General features: G+C 43.8%; 1 protein-coding gene across 1 annotated transcript in view; it reads right to left on the bottom strand.

Moving 5' to 3' along the window:
* Nucleotides 1–18,026, bottom strand: part of NFX1 (nuclear transcription factor, X-box binding 1) — a 105,704-nt gene extending 87,678 nt beyond the window's left edge. The window contains exons 1-3 of the mRNA XM_074987891.1: nt 18,011–18,026; nt 10,542–11,597; nt 456–617 (exon numbers count right to left, since the gene is read on the bottom strand). Coding sequence (XP_074843992.1) covers nt 456–617; nt 10,542–11,340 — 961 coding nt within the window. The 5' untranslated portion in view covers nt 11,341–11,597; nt 18,011–18,026. The remainder of the gene's footprint in view (nt 1–455; nt 618–10,541; nt 11,598–18,010) is intronic.
* Nucleotides 18,027–21,345: the final 3,319 nt, after the last annotated feature.

Raw genomic sequence — 21,345 nt, 5'->3', positions numbered from 1 at the left:
ACTGGACTCAATGACCTCCAGAGGTCCCTTCCAATTCTAAGAGATGGTGGGGGTGTGTTTATCTTCATAAGATGCCAAGATTGGTGAGCAACACTACCCTGCATACCCCTTAAAGCACATCAAGAGTCAAATAAATCCAGCTAAGCACAACAGTTCTAGAGAACTTAAAATAAGCAACCATTGAACCGATGTCTTAAGGGAACTAAAGCAGAGCTGGCATGCCATAATCATTCAGGTATACGCATCCTGTTCATTCAGTCACAAGCATAGAATACAACATTAGAGTTACAATGTGATCATAAAGTTTGACACACTTCTCATGTAAACCTCACTTTACTCCAAGGTAATTGCTCTAACCAATTTAAATGAAGAGTTGATTTAGGATCAGAATTTGTCTTCCTCCACATACATGGAAAATGTGAATTTCTCTACACGTTTGATAGGAAAATACCTACCTTCAGCTTGTGATGCTGGCGATCTTGCCCACTTCTTAATGCAGTTCAGATGAAATACATGATAACAATTCTGACAGCTCCACACAGGAGCTACTGTTCGGATCACCTCACAGCACACCATGCACTCATATTTCTCTGTGGTCAACTGCTCTATCAGAGTACCTGAAATGAAAATTCAGTACTTACAAACAAATCAAATCAAGACAATGTGCACAAGTTATACACACTAAAAATGGCATCAAAATTGGCTACATTTTAAAAATATATTTTTCCTATGACGCATGCAAAGCTTTTTCCTTCTGTTAGAAAAGCTGAGAAATTCCAATACAAAAAAATGGTAAAAATTCTCTGCTTCTGAGTGTGTCAGTTTCTTCAAATGTTTCCTGTAAACCTATTTGGGATTCTTATCTGGCAAATGCAAAATACGTACCAGTGTTTTGTTCCAAGTATCTTTATTGGGGGAATTTAGCCATTCTAGTATTTACAAAGAACACTGTAAAATGTACATTAATATACAACTATCAACTAAAGGAAGTTAAAATCCTGTACCTGTGAATTATTTACAGACCAGTTGAATGATGCAGTACTGGGAACATGCAGAAGACTTCATACTCCAGCCACAAGAGGAAACACTTTATGACTGGCTGTTTCGCGAGCAGAGTTGTGGGCTGCAGACAGAGCCACATTCAACTGCTCTAGGCCAGAGGGATGGTTGCCTACTAAAAGGGTTCCATATTATGGCAAAGTAGCATCAAAGACAACCCTGAAAACAAAGAGGGAAGTGCACCTTACACACAAGGTGGAAGAAACCAAAAACAAATGGTGGGTAAATTCAAAAATACATTAAGGTATGCAAATATATTTAGGGCAGACAACATAAAAACAGCCATACTGTGTCAGAGCAAACATCCATCTAGCTCAGTATTCTGTCATTGCTCAAGACCAGCTGCCCCCGAGAGAATGAACAGACCAGATAGTCACCAAGAGATCCATCTTCCATCACCATTCCCAGCTTTTGACAAAACAAAGGCTAGGAACACCATCCCTGACCATCTTGGCCAACAGCCACCATTAGAGCAATTTTCAAAGAATCTAACCAGTTTTTTTGAACCCTGTTATAGTCCTGGCCTTCAAAAAATCCTCGGGCATGCAAGTTCCACAGATTGGCTGTACATTGTGTGAAGTAGTACTTACTTTTGTTTTAAGCCTGTAACATTGCTTGGTGACCCATATATTTCTTGTGTGATGGGAAACTTAACTCTGCCTTATAGTTATTCAAGAGGTGTGAAAAATGGGGGCAGACAGTTGGAGGGCATGAAATTTCATAAAGGGGGCACAGCAAGATCAGCTGCTTGATCTCAGGCTCATCTATCATTAAAATGTTGAAATATGGTTACAGGTTTTATGTATGTGTATTCACATTTACATACTGATTAATAGTTTTTGCATTCTACATACTTATTTTATAACATGTGCCACAAGGGGTTATTTTCATATGAACAGAACAGCAATTTCCATTTTTTCCCCCAATTTCTTTTGTAATTATGCACCAGGAGAAGTAAAAAAACCACAGTCAGGGCCAGACGAATACCCAGAAACCAGCTACTTCAAGATAGGCCCAAAAATACCAAACAACAGAACACCACTAGTCATTACCTAAAGCGCCCAACTCAAATCACTGCAACGCATCATTAAAGACCTACAACCCATCCTTTATCAGGATGCCACACTTCAGAAGGCCCTAGGTGACAGGCCTATTGTCTCCAACAGATAACCTCCCAACCTTATGAGGACTCTCTCCAGCAACCACTGGCTATACCACAATACCACCAATCCTGGAACTTTTCCTTGCAATAAGGCCTGTTGCCAACTTTGTCCACATATCTATTCTGGAGATACCATCACTGGACCTAACCAGGTTATTCACAGAATCATGGGCACATTATCATTTTCCTCAACTAACACCACATATGCCATCATGTGCCAACAATGCCTGCATACTTTGTATATAGGACAAATGGTAAACAGACAAAAAATTAATGTACACAAAACAGACATCAAAATGCTCCTAACTCACCAACCTGTCAGCCAGCACTTTAATGGAATGGGTCATTTTGTGAATGACCTGAAAGTCTGTGTTTTACTGAAAAGTAAATTTAAGGATTGCCTACAAAAGAGAGGGTAGAACTCTCTTTTATATTCAAATTCAACACATTAACACCTGGTTTGAACCAGGATGGTAATTACCTGGTCCATTATAAGGACTCTTTTACATACTTGGTTTTATCTGACTCTTGACTTCCCACCCTCCTACCGCCCCTTTTCTCTTCTAATTTGCCCACCTTGATTACAATTTTTCTGATTTGTCAACCTTGATAATTTTTTTGGTTCTCTGTGCCTTAAATATTGAGTCTGTTCTGGCATGGCTATGGTCAGAAGAAGTGGGTCTGTCCCACAAAAGGTCACCACCTAAGAAATTATTTTGTTAGTCTTTGAAGTGCTACTGGACTGCTTTTTTGTTTTGCTAGAATATAGGACTAACATGGCACTCTCTCTGTTACTATTCCATTTGTTTGGATTACATTATACAAGTTGGGGGACAGGCCTGCTAAATAAAGGAATGAAAAGTGGGGCCTGACCTGACATAAAAAATTTGCTCACTCTTGAGCTATACCATGGGAGTAGGGAAGGAGAAGAGAACAGAGATGGGGGGAAAAATTAATTCAAGTCACAAAACCTAAAATACCTTAATAATAGCTGACTGATTTTACAGTCTCACTCCAAGGTTTATTTAAAGTTTCCCCTCCAGTGCATTAATCAACAATCTATAACCTATACTGGAACATGATGCAACCCTGGGCGAGAGATCCATGCTTTCCTACAGACAACCACCTAATCTCAGGAAAATTCTAACTAGCAACTATAGAATACCACAGTAATACTAATCCTGGAACTTTTCCTTGCAACAAACCCCGTTGTCAACTCTGCACATATTTACACTGGAGACACCATCACTGTACCTAACCGTGTCAGTTACACAATCAGGGGCTCATATTCTTGTACCTCCACAAACTCAATATATGCCATCATGTGCTAGCAATGCCCCTCTGCTATGGATATTGGACAGACTGGATGGACACATATCAGACATCAGGAATCTGTATACACGTAAACCTGCCAGTGAGCATTTTAATGGAGCAGGCCATAGCATTAAAAACCTGAAACTCTGCATCCTAAAACAAAGAGACGAACACTTGATTACACAGGGAGACATCTGAACTAGAATTTATTCTCAAGTTTGACACTTTGCGCTTAGTTCTCAATAGGCAGATAGCAATTGCCTTACACATTCAAGACAATTTCCCCATTTTTGATATTCATACTGATCTCAGGCAAGTCACTTAGACACTTTCAGTAGGAATTTTCTTCTCACTCTTCCCCATCCTTTGCCCCTCTTTTATCCTATGTAGCCGACCTGTCAGTTTTCGTTTCATTTTTTTTCCCCTCTTTATTTTATATTCTCATCATGCCAGTTTACTTTCATCAGAATTTCCAGATCTGAAGAACTGGGTCTGTCCCACAAAAGCTCATCACGTAATGAATTATTTTGTTAGTCTTCAAAGTGCTACATGACTGCTTTTTTGTTTTGTGAAGATCCAGACAAACACAGCTACCTCTCTCCCCCTATTCCATAGTTATGCTTTCTTAAAAAAATATCACAAACCCACAGGGACAGGATCCCCAGTGTACAATCTGGAACAGCAGTACTGCTGCGCTCCCTTAATTCTTCAGCCTGGGCTGCTTCTCACTATACTTTGCTAGTAACAAGCAACAAATCCCTCCAAACGCTGCTATCACTCAGCATAACAAAGCCAAACCACAGTATATTAACCAGCCTGCCTTTCACTATGCAGAGAGAGCATGCACCAGCCTTTGTTACCTGAGCTGAGATTCCCTCAACCAAAATACAGTTTGTGGTAAAACATAAAACAGATTTACAATCTATCTTTAGTTGGTAAGTGAGCATATAGGCACAATAAGTCAGAAACAGTTACCGAAAAAATAAATAGAAGTTAAGCCCACAATTTAAGGCCAGGTATACACTAGACCTTAAAGTTGATATGCAAGTGTAGCTATAACAATTGCGTAACTAGAATCTACTTACCTGAAGTCGATTTACCTGCCCGTCCACACACAGGGAGGTGGATGGGATAATTTCTCTCATTGACCTTCCTTACTTCTTGTGATAGCAAAGAGTACAGGGGTCAACTGCCAACCCCAGACAGAACAATTTATCAGTTTTGTGCGTCTCTACCAGGAACATGAAATCGAAAGCCAAAAGGTCAACCCTGACTGGGCTTATCTTCCGAGAAGCATAGACAAACCTTTAGTCCCAAACCTTATTACAAAGGGCAGTATTTACAGTTCTCGCCCCATTATGGCTGTGTCTACACTAACACAAAACGTCAAAATGGCATATTCAGCGCCTCATTAGCATGCTGCTGGCCATGGCTCTTCGAAATTGCCGCTTCTCACTCCCGCACAGTTCATCCAGATGGGGGTCCTTTTCGAAAAGACCCACCAACTTCAAAATCCCCTTATTCCTATGGAGCAAAAGGCAGCAATTTCGAAGAGCTGCTGCCAGTGGCATGCTAACGAGGTGCTGAACATGCATCAGTAATCTTCGATTTGGCCATTTGCACAGTCATTTAGAAGTTTTGTGCCAGTGTAGACACGGGCTAACTGTTATACAGTAAACTCTGTTTCAACCCATAGTCAACCAACCAGTACTCTCAAACAACTGGCATTAACAGTAACTGCCACCAGGCGCTAGCCCAGAGCCTAGGTTTCTTCTGCCAGGGGGTTGTGCTACTCACAGGTGGTGAAGGGATCCCGCCCCGCCCCATCAATGCTGATTCTCCAACTTAAGGGACTGATGCTGGGATGTGGGTGGACAGCTGAGCATTCACCCCTCACCAGCTCTCCCAGGGCCTGGACTTCACAGGCTCCAGGGCTGTTCAGCAACAACCACTGGTGTGGGGATGCGGAAGGGGAGAGTGCCCCTCCACCACATGCCAGGCCCCCTACACAGTAGCATGGACTAGGCCCTGAGTCACTAGCAGCTGCTGAACCCCTGGGAGAGGGCAGAAAGATGGGTGGCCAGAGCACTGGGAGCCATCTACCGCCCCTGCACAACAGCACGGGCGGGTCTTAGCCACCAGGAACTGCTGATCCACAGTGGGAAGTGCTGAGCGGGCTGCGCAGGCAGCGGCAGCGCTCCAGGGCCAGGCTGTGGACTCTGGGAAGAGAAGTGCTGTTGTGGTGCAAGCCCCCGCTGTTGAAGAATTGGCAACAAAGGGACATCTCGCTATTATCTCTAATATTTTAACATCTGACAACCTCCCAGTGCCAGGGCTGCCAGATATGCAAGAATTTACCATAGTTCTTAATACATAAGCTTCTCTTTCAAACTGGGATTAGTCTCCTATGTTGAAGTCTCTCTTCTCAGCATTCTTGTTCTTTCTAGACTAGGGGAGAGGGGCCAAGAAGAGAAAGGCAAAGGCATGATGCCATTCTCCATTATTTTATACTCTGTCCATGTGCCCAGATAATACTAGCCCAAGCACCTCCTGGTGGGTATCCCTGAGTCACAGGGTTGAGCAATCCCCTAGGTGTGGTCTTGTGCAACTATCAATGAATTGTCAAAAAAAACTGATTACAACTCCCCTGCTAATTAATGTTCATTGATCACCCTTCTGGACAGGGATCACTTCCTTTGTATGTCATTTGCAAATTTATGTTGTACTTCAGTAAAAATCATAGCAAAATCTCATAACTTGATACACTAAATATACATTATTCTGACAGAAGAATGGGTTGAAGATGATAGTGACCTTTCATAAGGCATCTTATAAAACATGCAGTGTATAAAAAATTTCATCTACCCAACAGTTGAATATGGAAGGTTCCAGAGTGCTCCTTGAAGGCAAAGTTGTGTCACAGACAACCTTTTTCTGGACCTCCCATGCATAAACACCAGAATGAACGCTGTGTAACACTGACAGACCCAGGCTGCCGGCAGCAGGGATAGAACCTGTGAGCATAGGGTCTAAGGCCCTGGACTCTACCACGAGCTAAAGGCCAGCTTGCTCTCAGCCGAGGCTGTATGGAAAAGAGACTTCATTCACCTCAGATGAGGTCTCAGTGCCTCTGGGTACTACATGCTTCCCTGGGCTGAGGAAGCAAGTCCCAAGCTTCTGAGACCTTCCAGCAGTTCTTCCCAGCCAATGCACCAATTGTAACACTGACAAACCCAGGTCGCCGGCACCAGGGGTGGAACCTGAGAGCACAGGGTTTAAAGCCCTGCACCATACCACGTGAGCTACAGGCCAGCTGGCTCTCAGCTGAGGCTGTAGAGCAGAAACTTCACTCACCCCACAAGGTCTCTGGGTACTACAACTGCACTGACAGTTAAGAAGCAAGTGGCATTTTTGCAGTGAAAGCTTGCAAATCCTGATCGCTACTAGTTAATGGGAGATCTTTAAAAGCTAGAAAATCCAGTGCATATGCCCTTATACTACTGTACACAGCTATTGAGCATATCCTGTTATACAACAGCAGCTATAGGCGATATGTGGGACATCATGGATGGATTTGCAGCAATGGATTTTGCAAGCCATGTTGGTATGACAGAGGATAAACCCATTCCTAATTTTCCACCAATGCATCTTGACAAACTAATTAAGAGAATTCGCCAGACCACAGGAGTTCAATAGTCTAGAAGCATTACCAAACACCTTCACTACATTCCTGGGCTTCTAGAAGACATTTAGGGGTAAATCACAGCTAAACAACAGCATAGAGCACTGACAAACAGGACTTGGGGCTGTAAACAAACTTCATAGGACCACAGGAATCTTGACCATGCCCATGATAAGCAGTCGTCCGGCTAACTAAAATCATGCTGGATTAGAGATGTTGCCAGATGAGAGAATTCCAGATTAGAGAGGTTCAACCTCTATATGAATCTTCAGGAAATGTGCCATATAAAGATTGTGCAACTCCAGCTACAACTGTGCCATGTGAATGCCTGTTCTCACTGTCAGGTGAAATTTGAAAAATGAAGTGGAGAAATTATCCTTTGCAAACATAAACCAACTTGTTTGAGTGACTGGCTGTACAAGAATTAGGACTGATTGGACTTGCAGGCTATAAAAAGTTTTACATTTTATTTCTGAATGCAGTTATGTAATAAAAAAATGTATATTTGTAAGTTGCACTTTCGTGATAAAGAACTCACTACTGTTTATGTTGTGAACTGAAAAATGCTATTTTTTTACCATATTTGCAGTGTAAATATTTGTAATAAAAATAATGAAAGTGAGCACATTGTACACTTTGTACTCTGTTTTGTACAGTAGAACCCCGAGATATTTGCACAACTTGAGTGCAAGTCTCAAGTTAATGCAACTGAGAGGCGGGGAGCTGGGGCCTGACTCCAGGCTACCCACCACTCAGGAGAGCCAGGAACTGGCCAGTGCAGCAGCAGCACTGGTCAGTTTTCTGACTCCTATGAGTGATGGGCAGCTAGGGGCCAGACACCAGCTCCCTGCCACTCACAGGAGCAGGGAAACTAACCAGCTGTTGTGCTGCTCAGTTGCCCTGCTCCTGTTAGTGGCCGCAGCCGAGAGCCTGACTAACAAGAGCACCTGCCACCACTGACAGAAGTGAGGAAAAAGGGGACGGGAAACTGTCCAACACTGCTGCATCGGTCAGTTTCCTGGCTCCCCCGAGTACCAGAAAATTTGACTTAGGTGGGGTTGTGCAGGAATGCAACCTTTACATAAATTGGGGGGGGGGGTCTACCATAGTTGAAATACATATAATTCATGTAGAAAAACATCTGTCCAAAACTATTTAATAAATTTCAGTTGGTATTCTGTTTCACAGTGTGGTTAAAACCGATTGATCATGATTAGTTCTTTAACTCAAAATTGTGATTTAATCATGCAAGTTAACAGATTATCAACAATCCTAGGGTTTTTTTTTTTTAATTTATTTTTATTACTTACTACTACTTAACACTTCAGCTTTGGCATGCCTCTGCACATGGCCCTCCAAGAGCATACAAGCTATGTGGAGAAAAAGGACAACAAGAAAGGAATTTTTCAGTTATAAAACACTGAAAGAACCCCTTAGTTCCATAGCTATAAGTATATGGCAATGGGAGCGAGTTAGTACAGGCACCATTTTATTCCAATAGGCAGTAGCAGTTTTAGCTGCCCTCTCACTCCTGAGAGCAAGAAAGGCACAGAAAACACAGCTGATACTGGTGACCTAAAGCAGACCAAACCAGTAACCCACTAGCCTTTAAACAGCAGATTTCTTTGCATCTTTCTGAGAGCATGCCTATACATAAGAACTGCTCTGCATGTCCCCCTCTTCTTTTACCCACCTAACCACACAAGGAATTGAAAGGAGATAATTATCTGGCTGTTATATCACCATCTCTTCTCATACAGGAGAAACAATGAGAAGTCAAGGCCTGTGTCTGGCTACCTTCATCAGGTTCCTCCACTCTCATCTCCTCTGACAGGACAGACTAGATGGTAGTGGAGTACTAAAAATACATGGCTCACAGCATAGCTGGATTTTCCCTGCAACATCTCCCACCTCCACCTCAAATCTTCTTCGGGGTTTCGATCTCAGGCTCCTCTAAGTCACCCACAATGGCCTGCAAATGCTTCTGGGTTCACTAGCAAATACTGCATGCAGCTTGTTGGAACAGTGACAGGTGTACACTTTCCATCAGATCAACTGTTATACTACTAAGCCATGTAGGCTACCTGCTGCAGCGTCTTTGCTCCCATGCAGCACTGCTGCAGATGCCTGCATACCCCTTGCCCTGTCTCTCCCCTGCAGTGTTTTCACATAAATCCACGTTTCTGTACACAAGGCTCTTCTCCCCATACATAAGAGATCTAACACCTCATGTCTACTACAGTCATTCACACATCTAGTCCATGGAGCTGGCATGGCTGATTGAGCAGCTGTAAGTAATGAGAGTGGCTAGGCGTGCTTGTCAAAGGGGGCAATCAGGAAATGAGCATCTCAAAGAACTGTAGAAGGTTTAAAAGATTGGGAGACGTGGTTTCCACTGTCAGTGACCCCCGGGCACTGGACTTCACAACTCCAACCAGATCAGTCACTGTGAGGCAGTTGTTGAAGAACTGTTAGGGTAAACATAAGTCATGCAGCATTTACAGTTGCTCTTCATCAACCACAGCATGTCATGTTTGACTCAATGACATTCATGCAGGAGTGTTATGTTGCCCTAATAGGGTAAAATATCAGCAGCAATCAAATCTGACCGCATCTGTAAGTCTAAGCAAAGTAACACCCAACCCATCTTTGTAGCAGAGGCCAGACTGAGTGCAGGAACTTATTAGTTCAGTGAAACATAGAAATCAATCTTCTGATTTCAGAAAGTGATTGATTCCCTCCTCATCTGTTTGTACTTCAAAACTGGTTCCAAAGACTTTTCTTAAGTTCCACTACTACCACAGTGCATAGATGCTGCAATCTACTCATCAATGGTCAGCGTCACACAATTCCAATCCAGTGTTCCTAGTAGCTTTTTAATTGGTTCCTTTCTGCGTGCAACACCATATTAGGAAACTTATGCAGTTTTGAAAATAATTTCATTTAAGAATGCTCCATGTTTAAGGACCCTTTTTCAAATCACTTATCACTTCACATTTCCCCATAGTTCTACTCATCCCTTAAAGACCATCATTTTGAAATCTGATTTACAAAAGATGCTAAATTCAACTTTAAAAAAAACCTATAATGAAGTGAGAACTAGGGAAAGTCAGGCACACTGCAAACATTCATTTGCATACAACCCAGCATACAATCCAGGTATGCTCAGTATCATTTAAATCCTTTGAAACAGACCCTGTGAAGTGTGGAACAAATCCTGTGAAACACGAACCAGCTTCAATTCACTTCAATAGTACTTAAAATTGTTCATCTCACAGGCGCAAACTTTTAATGTGGAGGGCTAAACCAGTCTGGAAAGCTTACCTGTATGATTCTCCTTGTTCCTTGGTACATCAGTTTGGTTTTTCCAATAATGAGCCCAGTTGAAGTGAAGGGTAGCTGTGTGTCCCACCTGTAGGTGGAGCTTTCTTCTACCACACGTGATTGATTCCCCTAACTGGTGAGTCTGTGTTCTTCTGGCCAAGTTTTGGTCATGGTTGTGACTACCTGAGTCTTTGCTCCCCTCACTAATTTTATCTTTAGGAGTATAAGTAAGAGGAAGCTTCTTAACCGATTTTGTACTTTTACTGCGGTGGGTATCTTGTCTTTTTTGCATTTCTTTACCTAACGGTGGTTTACTCAACATGGGCTTCCTGGGGTATTTCTTGTTCACAAAGGAGTATCTTTTTTGCTCCTCACTATTGCCAACACATCCATCATATAATGCTTTCCCAACAGATGCTTCTGAAGAGTCAGACTGAGTCAGATCCAGAGATGGTGTGTTTTCAAACACATCCTTCTGTTTAGAGGTCACTCTCTTATCCCGCTCATGTACTTGCTTCCCTTTCTCTTTGAGACCTTTTCCAGATGCAGGCATCAAATGTGTTCTCTTTGGTTTTGCCCCTCTATTATCTGTACTAGTTACCTCCTTGTCACTCTCTGAAGAGCAAAAGTCATTGTATTCTTTAGGACTGACTCTCCTCCTAGGTACTACTGTGGTATCCAAAACAGTCATGTCTGTTGTACCATCCGTACATGCTTGCCTTGTGCGGTTTCTAGCATATGTCCTATCACTTCTCGATCTGTGCCATCGCTGGCTTTGAGAACTATGATCCTTATGCATTTTACTGGTACCAGTAAACTGGAGAAAATCTTGTTGACTAGAAGCCTGGCTTTCTGGACTGTAAAAGCCATGCTGCTTTCTGGAAGAGCTTTCATAGTTGGTGCCTCTGTCAGAAGACAGACTAGGAAGTGGTAGATCATCATTTCTTTTCCGAGTCCTATTGGATTCCAATCTACCCAGACTTCTCCAATTTATATCAGAAGTATCCCTCTCTCTTGGAATGAAAGCAGCTGCATCTGGATTTAAGTTCAATATACCTAAAAGTAAAAACAGAAAAAGTTACCGACATTCAGAACGGCGTAAGTATTAAAATTCCTGTGACAATGTGCAACAGCAAAGTCTACTGCATACACAATGGACAAAATAGTGCAGCTGCTCCAAACAGTAAGGTGCAGAATAAGAATCAACAGTGAGGAGTTTGCTTGCCCCCACCGCCCAGAAGTTTTCATTGCTTATACAAAAACAGTTATTTTTCTCCCTCATATCAGGCATGTTAAATCTGTTCCGTACGTTCTCAATTATGATCTGTGAATAAAAATTTCACTAGTAACAAAACTCTGTAGTTTTCTGACTACAGTGTCCTTTAGGTAGCCAAGTAAAATATTACATTTAAGACTTTTCACAAGAAGCTCTTGCATTACTGAAACCTCACTTCTTCATTCCCATGACCTCCACACTTTATGCAAATAACCTCTATTTTCCCCTCCTAGTGTCCCACCAGACACCCACAGCATCTCCCCATGCTCTCTACTCCCACACCTCACTTTAGCATCCACCCCTTTCATTTCCTCCTTTTCCTTAACTTCCTTTTCCCCCACATCCCCTTCTTCCTGTCCTCTCCTCTTCCTCCCCTTAGCCTACCAGGTTCCTGGACTAAGGCAGGAGCAGAGTGATAAAAGCTTCTTTTCCTTATACTTCGTTGTAAGAGTCCCAGCAGCAATGAGGAAGAAGTCTGGAAAAAGATTCTTCTGATCCCAGTGCTGGGTGACTGGCAGCAGCAGGAATGGAGTAGGTAACTGTTGTGTGGGCTTAGAGCTCAGGAAAGGGTCCTTCCCAGTGTTCCAAGCCCACATGACAATCACCCCTGCAACTGTGGCTGAAGAGAGGTAGAGTAAGAGCTAGAGGGTGGGGATAGCTCAGTGACTTGAGCACTAGCCTGCTCATCCCAGGGTTATGAGCTCAATCCCTGAGGGGGCCATTTAGGATCTGGGGGAAATAGATTAAAAAAAAAAAAGTCAGGTTGATAGGTTCAGCTGTGAGTGCAGGAGACTGGATTCAATGGCCACTCTATGTTCCTTCCAGCTCTATGAACTAAGCACAAGAAATCAGCTCCCTCTTACACTTCCTCTACTTAGATTTTAGCTCCCTCCCAACTCTATTATATTATGGCACAAATATAGGAAGATTCCTTTATTAATTTCTGCAGGAGCTGTGGATCCTTTGCACAGGAAATACGTTTGACATGCCTGTCTGGAGACACATGCTGAAGACACAGTAGCCTTGCTGTAGTTGAGCTTGCAGCCATCTGCCTTCAAAGATATATTTTAGTCACACTGTTGCTTAGATGTTTTGTTAGAAAATTGCCAGATTTATTCTGAAGGCATAAGAGAATATTTAAGAAATAAGAAAACTGCAATTGTTTAATGATGTTACAGTTCATGAAGGCTGTGTCTACACTGGAGAGTTCTGTCAACAGAACTCAGGAAGCGTCTACACACATAGGCTATGTCTACACTAGAAGCATCTGCCAACAGAAGTTACTGTCAACAGGAACGTCTTGACAGTACTCTGACAGTGTGTGTCTATACTGCAGTTCTGTCAAGAATACTCTGTTGACGGATTGTTGTGCCTCAAATTTTCGAGGGATAATACTGTTGAGGCAAATGCAGAGTTCTGTCAAGACTGTCGACAGAATGCTTTGAGTGTGTAGACGCTCCCTGAGTTATGTCGACAGAAGACCCCTTCTGTTGACAAAACTCTCTAGTGTAGACCCAGCCATAAAGCCTTCTATTGACAGAGACTCAACAGAACTCTGCTTTTGTCTCAACAGTTATGCCTGAAAAATTTGAGGCTTGAGACTCTGACAAAAATGCAGTGTAGACACTTCAGTTGACAGAAAGGGCTTACAGTTCACAAGACAGCCCTGTTTGCAGAGCTTCAAGTCAGCCATTCTGTCAACAGAGAGCAGGGCAGTCTGGCTGCTTTCTGTTGACAGAGTGGATTGCACTGTTGATCTGCTTGTGTGTGTAGATGTTCTTTGTCGACAGAGTTTCTGCTGACAACTCTCTTGGCAGACTTAACTGTTGACAGTAACAGAGAGATACCTATGCTAGTCTACATAACTGTTGACAGAATGCTGTACTGTAGACGTAGCCTAAGAGTTTAGCCTAAAATTAAAAAATTCAAATCTGGGTGTCATCTGACTTTTTTATCCCTCCAAGTTCACACATTATCTCCTTGAAAACTCATACAGCTGCTATATTCATTAAAGAAACTGGATTGAGATTAAAATTGAATCTCTCTCATCCAGCACCCTCAGGATTTCACTGGTACCTAATGAGAATTTGCTGCACCACAGGAGGTCAATATTTTCTAGCCCACTACTAACACTTCCACTGCTTACTGGACTCTTACAAGACATTTAGGGGTAAATTACAGATGAATAACAGCACAGAACACAGAGCAAGGACTGGTAGCTGTAAACAAACTTTATGGGACCATGGGAAACTTGTCCATACCCATGGTAAGTGGTTGTCCGGCTAACCAAAATCATGCCAAATTACAGAGTTTGCCGAACAAGAGTGTTACAGATTAGAGAAGTTCAACCTGTAGTAGTAGGTACTTATAGGAAAGTACTGAGCTACAAAAGATTCTTACTTTGAGGTTGCATGTGTAGTAGAACAATAACCCGAAGCCTGAATGAACAAAAAAAAAAAAAAAAAAAAAAAATCAGCAATAATCATGCTATAAGCAAAAGTCAGGCCCTGTCAAAAACAGGAACTTGCTGAGGTTGTATACTGGACGCTAACTTGCAGGCACCTGTATTCCTAGCCTACAATTACCTATATTGCTAAAACACACTCAAAATGGAAACATTCTAACAGGCGAGCACCAGATAAAATGAAAAAGCGATCAACAGTGATATTTTGTCTGAAGTATCAGGAGAAAGTGCTAGAGGAAGTAACAAACATACCACGAAACACAAATTGACACAAGTATTTAACCCAGACGGATTGTCTTAGTCTGTGTTTGATAGCACACCTTGCTTTAATCCTTCATCTGGCCTAGTGAACAGTGGCAATTCCCATCACTGAGTGAGCTGGTCCACTGTCATAGGCATTACATGTGTTAATGTACCTGCAACCTCTGAGGTAGGGCATTAAACACTGTGCTTTGTTGGACGTGGCCAGGTGCCTTCACTATTAAGCCCAGTCTTGTAGTCTTACTAGGCACTTCAAACCAACCCTGCTGTGTAGGCTATGGGCATGTGAAGAGAACCACCACACAGCCAAAACAACTAACTAACATGGAGACATTTAAAAAAAAAACCACAATACCTGCATGTTATTGACATGATGTTCATTACCCATTTCTGTTGTTAGGAGTGATATCCTTCAATTACACCTCAATGCCTGGCAGAGATTAGTAAGGGGACAAAAACTGAAGGTAAGACCATCAAGCTGCCACATCACATCTCTGTGGGAGTTTACACTCTATAGTGAAATCAGTTCATGAACTGAGGCTTCTAAACACTGATTCTGGCTCCTCAAATCCACAGCTTCCAAACTCACCAGTTTTCATCTACAATTAACAAAAAGATGGTGTGCTTATTGTGTTCTTATGACCTCATGGCAATGATACATGCCTTCATGAGTTCCAAATTGCATTACTGCAATTAACTGTAAATAACAATATAGACGCTCACCTCTGGGGGAAGGGGGGAAGCCCCCTATGTAGTTCAAAATTCAGCATCCAATCTCACGAGCAACACCAGAAACCTGCAGCAGTACATCACCCCTTCGGCTGCTTCACTGGCTCACAGAACCAGGTTAATTTAAAGACAGACATTGTAATTTTTAACATCCTCTAAGAAACTGAGCCAAACTTAAGAAAGCACTTTTCCCTGTCACCTCTCTCAACAAATGGCTTACACAGGAACAATAAATCTCTCAACATTAAGGCTAAGTGCCATGGAAAGCAGGAGCTACAGATTTCTCATTAACTGATTCAAAAAACAAGGAACCATGTTTTGAAAATGAGACATCCCTCCCCACTTTCACCTTCAGAGCAAAACACAAGACTCACCATTTTAGCTTAGCCATCACACACCACCACTAACGCTGGGGAAAAACACAAAAGGAAGATTATTCTTCCCATAAGTACAGGAAAAAATGTTTGTTTTTTCATTAGCAAATCCTAGGGAGAATATGTAAAAAGGAAGTCCACTTTTTGGACCTTGTTTTACCTCAGATGGCCTTGGCCTATGTACTAAAAACACCATTATAGTAACTGGTACTTGGTAAAAATTAGATTAAGAATAAAGCTTCATGTAGAAAGACAATAAATTAATTCAGATCTATTTCTATTTTATTAGAAAGTGTCTGACTTCAATACAGCATTAAATTGAGACTCAAATTAATATAAGAAGTTTGGAAATGAAATTTGATTTTAAATTTAAAGTACTCTAGTACACCCACTTTATCAAAAATTTAGTTTGTTCAAAACTAAATTCTTAAGTTTATTGCTTCAAATTTATATTACTGCTGATTTTGCTCAGCCAATTATTAAAGAAACTTTAATAATAATAATTATAACCTCAGACATGAAGTGATTTGTATTGGTTCTGTTCTCTGCTTCCTTCCCCAGCATGCACAAAAATAAACAAACTCTTGAATGTTAGCTTAAAGATCTTAATATTTTGACCTTTACCTCCAACATCAGAGTCCTTCAGTATATAACCATAAGAGACCAAAACCACAATATTATAAATAATGCCTAACCAGAAATAAAGTAAACACACACCATGAATTCATAGGTTTCAAGACCAGAAGGGATCATTGTGATAATCTAGTGTACCAGTGGGCAAATAACAGCCCCCAGATTGGATCTGGTTTGCCAGGGTTAGCGCTGACACGCCACTGCTTGTGCATTTACCTGCACCTCTTCAGGTACAGCCACAGGCACTTGCAGCTTCTGTTAGCTGCAGATTGACATTCCCAGCCAATGGGAGCTTCAGGAAGTGGTGCCCTGGTCTGTGCAGCTCCCACTAGCTGGAAAAGGCAATTCACAGCCTATCAGAGCTGCAAGCACACCTATCTGCAGAGGAACAAGTACATATAGCAGCAGTGGCCCACCAGGTGCAAACCACCACCACCTCATTGTCTAACTTCCTGTATAACAGATGACAGAATGCCACTAAAATTCCTAGAGCACATCTTTTAGAACATCATCCAATCTCAACTTAAAAGTTGCCAGTGAAGAATCATCATTATCACAGAGATTAATAACCACCACTGTTCAATATATAAGTCTTATTTACAGTCTGAAGTTACCCAGCTTCAGCCACTGGATTGTATTATATTCACCTCTACAAAACTGAAGAGCCCAAGTGGGGGGTCTCAGTCCAGTTCCACAGATCAGGATCTCCTGCTGTATGGTAAGAATGAGTCAGCCCTATCCTACAAACTACCACCCCAATCCACCCCACAGGCCCTGCTTCTCAATTGCTATGGACTCCCTCTTGTGGGCCAAACTGCTAGAATGAATACAAAATTCCCAGATAATAAAAAGGAGTTATTAAAATAAATGTTAGTGGTCTCCACTAAAACGTCACCACTTGCTAGGTCTAGAAACAAATGTTTAGCCCATCAGGAAGAGGGGCTGCCTTAGGCACCCCAAAACTTCCTTTGAAATACTCAGTTTTAGAATTACCAGAGAGATTGCCAAGTTAGTCCGCACCTTCAAACACAAGTAGTCCTGTGGCACCTTACAGACTAACAGCTATTTTGGAGCATAAGCTTTTGGGGGCAAAGGCCTGCTTGGTCAGATGCACAAGTGGGGGCTCTGCAAGCTAGACTTTGCCCACGAAAGCTTATGCTCCAAAGCATCTGTCATTTTGAGACTTGCGTTCTTGCACTTTGTTGGCCTGTGCCTGACTGTGCTCCCATTGCGTGGTGAAGTCACACTTCGTGCCCCGCACGTGAGCTGCTGGAACAAGGCAACAATACAGTTAACGCCGTAGAGAACGCTCCCCCCCCCCACCCCCACGAGCAGGTAAGCCCAGAGGTTAGCAGCAAACCGGGTTAACACTTGCTAGCGGCAGCCGTGACACGCGCGCTCAGAGGCAACTGCCCAAGGAGACCACGCCGCGGACTCGCTGGGGCTGCCCCTGGACACTGCCCCCCAGGCGAGCCCGCCCCCAGCGGCGGGGCGGGGCGGGACCTGTTCGCACAGACCTGGGGCGGCTGCCGGGCCGGGGCTGAGGCGAACGAACTGCCCTGGCGCGGAGCCGCGAGCCGGAAAAGTAGGTGGGGGTTGAGGGGGCGAACGCCGCTGGAGGCGGTTCTCTGACGGCGGGAAGGTCCCCGCACCGCAGCCCCTACCCAGCTGGTCGGTCGGCCCCGCGGAGACAAGAGGAAACTGACACAGGCAAGACCCGCGCGAGCCCTACCTGAACCCGGCTGCGCTTCCGCCATGCCGGCCCGCGCACGCGCCTTCCACCCCCGGCCTCGGGAACGCTTGTCTCCTCGTAGGCCGCGCCCCCAAGCCAAGGAGGCGGGGCAAAGAGCGCGCAACCGGCTGGGGTGGGAGGTGTTGGAACGCGGCTGGCGGCAGAGCTCCAGTCACCTCGGTGGGAATGAGGAACGCGTCACGTGGGCCGCGGAGCCGCCACTCAGGGCCCGAAGGGGAGCGGGCCACGCCCAGTCCAGCGCAAAGCGCTAGCGGTGCACCTCTCTCTGCTCCGCCAGGCTGGCAGCGCGCCTGCGCACACGACACTGCTGGGGGGAGAGGGTGAGCTCACGTGGCCCATTGCGGGCTGCTGAGTCCTGTCCGCGGGCGGGGTGTGCGCGGGTCTGGTGTGCGCCCTGCTAAGGGCCGTGAAAGTGGCTGTGATAGCAGGACAGCTTTGGGATTAACAGTAGGTTGGCGTAGGTAGGAGAACCTGTGCCGAGCTGCGCAAACGTGTGACAATTGGAGCATCAGGTTCAGTTCCTCAGTGCCAAGTGCCTGGAGCTTGGGCTGTTCAGCCTATCACAGTAGAAATAACGGGGCAGGAGACAGCCTGCTTATAACGTGTATGTATGGAACCGAAATCTTGGCATAAATTTTATTTTTGTCAGGCAGACAACTGGGTAATCAGATCTAATTGCTTTAAACTGAAGCTCGACTGGACCTTCTGAGGGGAGCAAATAAAAGGGGGCAGTTGCATGGGGTTTAGGAGATTCAGAGTTCCCAGCTGTTGCTATTGTGGGGGCAGGAGCCCTGGCCATTTTGAATTGCTGCTGGGGCATCACTCCACACGGGTCTGATGGGTTGGGAAGTAGGGTGTGTCATGCATTGAGTGGCATTAAGCACCAGCAGCCCTCTGACCTGTACCTTCTACTTGAGGCCCTGCCCCTTCCAGAGGCATTAAGTTGGACTTCCTATGCACATTGTTTTGGGGCTTGCTGTGGCTGTTAGCCCTGCTGAGCTAGAACAGTTCAGATGAGAAATATATTGCAGTTCTTCAACAGTGTCATTAACCATCAAGGCAATTTACCAAAGGATAGAATTCATTATTTGAATTTGAAAGCAGGACTAGCTATCATCTCTCTTAGGACCTTTTTGTGGCCCCAACAAAACTGCAGAAACTTTTGCAAATGCTGCAAAAAAAACTCAAGTTTGCTGAGTCCAGTACCCAGATAGAGTTGTTCACACTTCTGCTGCTGTGGCAGAGAAATTCTGCAGAGCTATAGAGCAGGTGTGGGCATTTCTGCCATTGTTACCAGAGAAAGTTCTCAATGCCAAAGCAATAGCAGCCCTAAGTTAAAAGATTTTTAAGGCCAGAAGGGACTTTTTGATCTTGTAGTCTGAGCTCCTGTATAACTGGCCATAGAACTTCCTGAAAAATAATTCCTAGAGCATATCTTCTCAGAAAATGTTCGGTCTTGATACAAAAATGCTCAGTGATGGAGAAATCAACCATAACCTTTGGTGAATTATTCCAGTGGTTAATTACTCTCACTTTTATTAAACTGCGCCTTGTTTCTAACCTGAATTTGTTAGCTGTAGCTTCCAGCCATTGAATTGTTTTATAGCTTTCTCTGCTAGATTGCAGAGTCCATTATTAAATATTCCCTGCTGTCACTGTCGGAGCATAAGGGGATGCTGTCTGCACCCAGGAAGCCTCGTTTCTTGAAGGGATACCAATGAACTTGGAGAAGTATACTTTAGAACAGGGGTAAGCAAACATTTTCCATTGGGCCCCACTTTTCATCCCTGCAATCACCAGCCCCCCACCTGTCCAATGTAATCCAAGCCAATAGAAATTTTGGGTATGTTCATGTGGAAAAAAAAAAACTTCTGCATGTGTAAGAAAATATGTGGAATATAAAAACTGTATTAATCAGCCTATAAATGTGAATACACATGCATAAAACAGTAACATACTTAAAAATGTGTAATGAAATGGATGAGCCTGAGAGCCAGCAGCCAATTGTGCTGTGCCACACCTTACATAATTTTATGCCTCCCCAAGAGGGCCTGCTCCCACTTTGCTCATGTCTGCTTTAGAAAGATTTACTGGACTTTAAAGAGCGCAGCAGACAACTGCAAATTTATCTCTGATCAGAGGAGACAAGAAAAACTAGCACTTTCAACTCTGTGGGCCTACTCCCTTACACATTATCTCTTTCTGCTGTGCTCAGGGAATCAGTGCAGGAGCAAATGGCTCACCAAGTCCCTCAGGAAGCAATTGGTAGTGGTGTTTGGCCCACCCATGGTGACACACTGTTCTCAGAAACCAGTGGCAGGGGCACACAGCTTCTTTATGTTCCACGGCTGGACTCAGAAATGCCATGGTAGTACCATATGCCCCCCCCGCATCCTGCCAGTGTGAGGGAAATAGTAGCACTAAGGTTATCACACATCCTTAATTGGGTGTGACAGTCCTAAAACCTAAAATTTCAGATCCCAGTTCTGAGCTGAATGACTCCAGGACAACATTTGTCTTTGCTTCCCTGGGGCAACAATCCATGCCTGCGCAAGACTCGGGTAGGATCAGCCTCTTCCTATTTGGGGTGCTGAGGTGGGCCTTACCTCCCCCTTCATCACAAAGCTCTGGCCCCTGCTCCTCTGGATCCCTGTCTATGGCCAGGCAATTATCTAGCACTGGGCAGTAGTAACGGCTGGGGATTGCTCATAGGCACTGCATCCCCTGCCCAGGGCGTTGCGTGGGGGCACAAGTGCCACCCAGATGTTGGTGATGAGAGGACATAGCCGGCAACCAGAGGGGGAACTAGTGGGGAGTGGGTCCTTGCAGGGGTCTGCCCCCTTGCCCTGCCCATGCTCACCAGCAGGGGAATCAGAGCAAGATTCAACGATTGGGTAGGAGACTTTACTTATGTCTCCACCATCTCTTCCCTTCATTGTTTTTTTCCCCCTGTTAACCTCTGCTTTAGAAATGCAGTTCAATTTCAGGTGATTCCCTCAATCATAGCAGGCAAAATACTGTTATGCTGCCCTTTACTGAGCTGTAACCCATCACACTGAGAAATGATCACTTTGGCAAACCAGCTCCATCAGCAGAGGCCAAGCAAGTGTGCTTATGCAAATATGGTCTCTTCCTAATGTCTTTTTACCTAACAAAAAAAAAACAAAAGAGCAGTCCCGTAGCACCATAAAGACTAACAGTATAATTTATTAGGTGGTGAGCTTTCGTGGGGCAGGCCCACTTCTTCAGATCAGGATATTAATAAATGATACTGTTAGTCTTTAAGGACTGCTTTTTTTTTTTTTTTATTTTGT

The sequence above is a fragment of the Carettochelys insculpta genome, chromosome 2 (assembly GCF_033958435.1).
Source record: "Carettochelys insculpta isolate YL-2023 chromosome 2, ASM3395843v1, whole genome shotgun sequence".
NCBI lineage: Eukaryota > Metazoa > Chordata > Testudines > Carettochelyidae > Carettochelys > Carettochelys insculpta.
This window is presented reverse-complemented; position numbering and strand designations above follow the sequence as displayed.